The sequence below is a fragment of the Echinops telfairi genome, unplaced genomic scaffold (assembly GCF_000313985.2).
Source record: "Echinops telfairi isolate 266 unplaced genomic scaffold, ASM31398v2 ScPeMD7_2186;HRSCAF=2738, whole genome shotgun sequence".
Classification (NCBI taxonomy): Eukaryota; Metazoa; Chordata; class Mammalia; order Afrosoricida; family Tenrecidae; genus Echinops; species Echinops telfairi.
In genome coordinates, this window is record NW_022106084.1 from 10,432,387 (window position 1) to 10,435,559 (window position 3,173).

General features: G+C 47.0%; 1 protein-coding gene across 1 annotated transcript in view; it reads right to left on the bottom strand.

The window, feature by feature from the left end:
* INPP4B (inositol polyphosphate-4-phosphatase type II B) overlaps window positions 1–3,173 on the bottom strand; it is a 459,089-nt gene that overhangs the window by 336,903 nt on the left and 119,013 nt on the right. The window contains exon 4 of the mRNA XM_045293549.1: window positions 2,349–2,399. Within this exon, the coding sequence (XP_045149484.1) occupies window positions 2,349–2,399 (51 nt within the window). The remainder of the gene's footprint in view (window positions 1–2,348; window positions 2,400–3,173) is intronic.

A 3,173-nucleotide genomic window follows, 5' to 3' on the forward strand; every position in this document is an offset into this window, starting at 1 on the left:
CAGATTTTAAATGAGATAACAATAAAGGGAAATTCACACAAGTAGGCTATGGTGTATCTGAAGACCAAGAAAGGGAGATTAGACACAGGAAGAGTTGATGGGGGAATGGGGGAGGTTAGCGACATTTAATGGGGGAAATCAATTTACTTTATGTTTCTTGAACCTCAAAACTAAACCATATTAATAGTTACAGATTTTCTAAGGGCCTTAAGTTTAGAGAGGAAACATACAGGACATGATGAGAGTTAACAACAGAAGGTTCTCCTAAGAAGACACACATTCTCCACATAGTAATAAGCACGGGGCATATGGGCCGACCTCTGGGAAAGGAGAGGAAATCTGTAGACATTCTAGGTTTAATAGTATCACAGAGAAAAGCATGTTGTAGTCCTAACCAAATGGACTTGGGAATGCATTTTCACGAGAAAATATCTTTGTAGATAAAATCAAGTTGATGAAGTCATAGTGTAGGTCTTCATCCCATGCTACTGGTGGCTTTGATAGAAGAGTGGGGTACAGAAGGAGGAACAGAGAGAGGAACGTGTCATGTGCAGATGGCGAGAGAGACAGAGGGAAGACAGGCATGTGAAGATGGGGCAGAGATTAAAATTCTGCCTCTTAAAGTCACGATACACTAGGATCAACAGAAGCTGGGAATGACAAGGAAGGTTTTGTGGAGAACGTGTGGCCTTGGTGAGACTTGTTTCACACTCTTATGCCCTATAACTCACAGTGACCCTATAGGACAGGGCAGAACTGCCGCCTGTGAGTTTCCAAGTCTGTGAGTCTTTCTGGGAGTAGACTGAGTCAGTCTCAAAGGGGTAGTCAGCTGTCGTGGCCCAGGTCACAGCCTTTCAATCCTATGAGACAATTCTACATTGTCCTGTGAGGTTCCCATGAGCCAGCACTGGCTTGTTAGCAATGGGGTTCCCCTCCAGAATGGCAAAACGATGCATGTCTGTTGTTATCAGCCACCCAGGTTGCGGTATGTTTGGCTTGGCAGCTCTGGAAAACTAAGGCAGCCAGGAAGGGAGTGTCAGGCTGGGGGAGCATCGTCTGACTTTGGCTGTGCAGGCCTGAGGATGGAAGAACTTGCAGGTTCTGTTGCGGCGACTTAACGGGGGCCCTGGGTGGTCTGAGTGAAGCCCGAGGGCAGCAGAGAGGTAAGGCTCACTTCAGCAGAAGGGAGCCGTCCAATCCAACGTTCCCCCGGCAGAGAGCAGAAGCGTGTGTCAGACAGGAGGAAGTAGAGTGTCCTTTCCCTCCCTTCCACGGGCAGATGCAGAGATTAACGACACGCTGCTCCACTGAGCGCATGTCGACATCAGTGGCTGCTTTGGGAGAGCTCCCCGAGCAAAGAGAGGAGGGGCCTGCTGGTCAATGAGGAAATGAATGATACCAGTACAGTGCTTGGCACAGTTCCATGTCATGAGCCTGCAGGATTTCGGCAAACTCCAAATGAGACTGTGAATTGGCTCAGCTCCAGGGCTTCTTAGACACAATTTACATGTAGACATTTCCCTCCATCTTAAATGCACATATCCCAGGGACTCACTCTTGTATGCTCTCTATAGGAGAGCTAGCATCCTCGACTCAGGACTCCCTGCCTGGATGATGCCTACAACTCACACAAACCATGCTAACCAGAGGGTTGGGCATTGGAGCATATTCATCGGCCTCGCCGAACAAAGTCCTGGTATCTATGTCTGAAAAATCAGCCATTGAAAGCCCTCTGGAGCACAGGTGTACTCTGACAGAAATGAGGACTCTGGGAGTTGATGTCAAGGCAACTGCCTTGTCTGCGCAGAAAGCACCTAGTTCCTTTTGGCTCTCCCAAAGTTAAAGGCTGGAGACACGGTGGCTCATAAGCAGCAGAAAAAACTTCAGGAGGGTTTCCCAGTGTCAGACTCAACATTGGCAGCAGCCTCTTTCTCTGACCTGCATGATCATATTGAAGCTACAGGAAAGAGAAAACATTTCAGTCCTACTGCGAGTGCTCAGTCCCCTTGCCGCAGCAGTGGCCCTCACATCTGTGATTTCCCTCGCCTCCTGTTGGCCCAAGGCTGCTGGCTCCGAATCACATTTCAACTACCTGCAGGGCGATTCTAGACCCATGTCACACCAGCTGGACTAAATAATATGAATTCATTTGATAAGGATTTTCAGGAGACAAGGAATGCATTCCAAGCAATTCAGCAAATGTGTGACAGTTTTTCCTCAGAGAGTCACACTCTGTTAATTTAACTCCATTTAATTTATCAGATACCAGGCAGGAGGCCCGAGAAAAACATCCAAATGATTCATTTAGAAGAGATTTATGCACTTTTGGAAACATAAGAAATACTTACCCCAACCTCTGGTGGGGGGTCTTTCTGTGCCGGTAGGACACTGGTTCGGAGCTAAGGAGAAAAACAAAACATTTTCCATATGACTTTGGAGTAGAAACCAGGAAGAGGCTTCATGCAGGTGCTGGGTTTTAATTTCCTTCATCTGTTGTCTATTCAGACTCTGTGGTTAATCATTAATGAGGCTAGCTGCATGAAACACCTGCTGCAGGCCCAATGACGCTGCCTTGCTGCTCTTTCACAGTTTGGAAACCTCTTGATTTTCCTAAGGAGACAGAGCTGCAGGGATTCTCACCCCCCCCTCCTCCCCCACAGATATGCCTTGTGGTCAAGTACAAGGATACCCAGGCTGGGGCGAATCACGCGTTAATCTCCTGGAAAGCAAGCTCCATTTAACATTCAAGGGAAAGGATGGGAGTCCACATAAAGAGAGAACCTCAGTACATTTCCCCCCCTCTGAATAAGCATCCGAACCTATACTTGAATATTCCCACTGGAAAATTCTGGGATCAAATCCTCTGAATTGTGAATTCTCCTGAATTTATTGGAAAGACTAATTTCAAGTAGGAGAAAAGCAAGGGTTTCTGTCCCACAATTAGATACTTGGAGAAGTTTTTCCTTGGCCTAAAAATGGTTGCAAGTAAAACAGCAACGCCTTGCACAGTAAGTAGCCACATACCGTCGAGGGAACAATGACCCACAGTCCTGGCTGTCTTGCAGAGCCACTTGGTAACCTTTTCAAACCTGGGTGCTCCCTCCCCAGAGAGTGAGTCTAAAGTACAGTTACTGAGTCTGTGGTTCTCTCTTGAAGAAAACATTTTCCAAAAT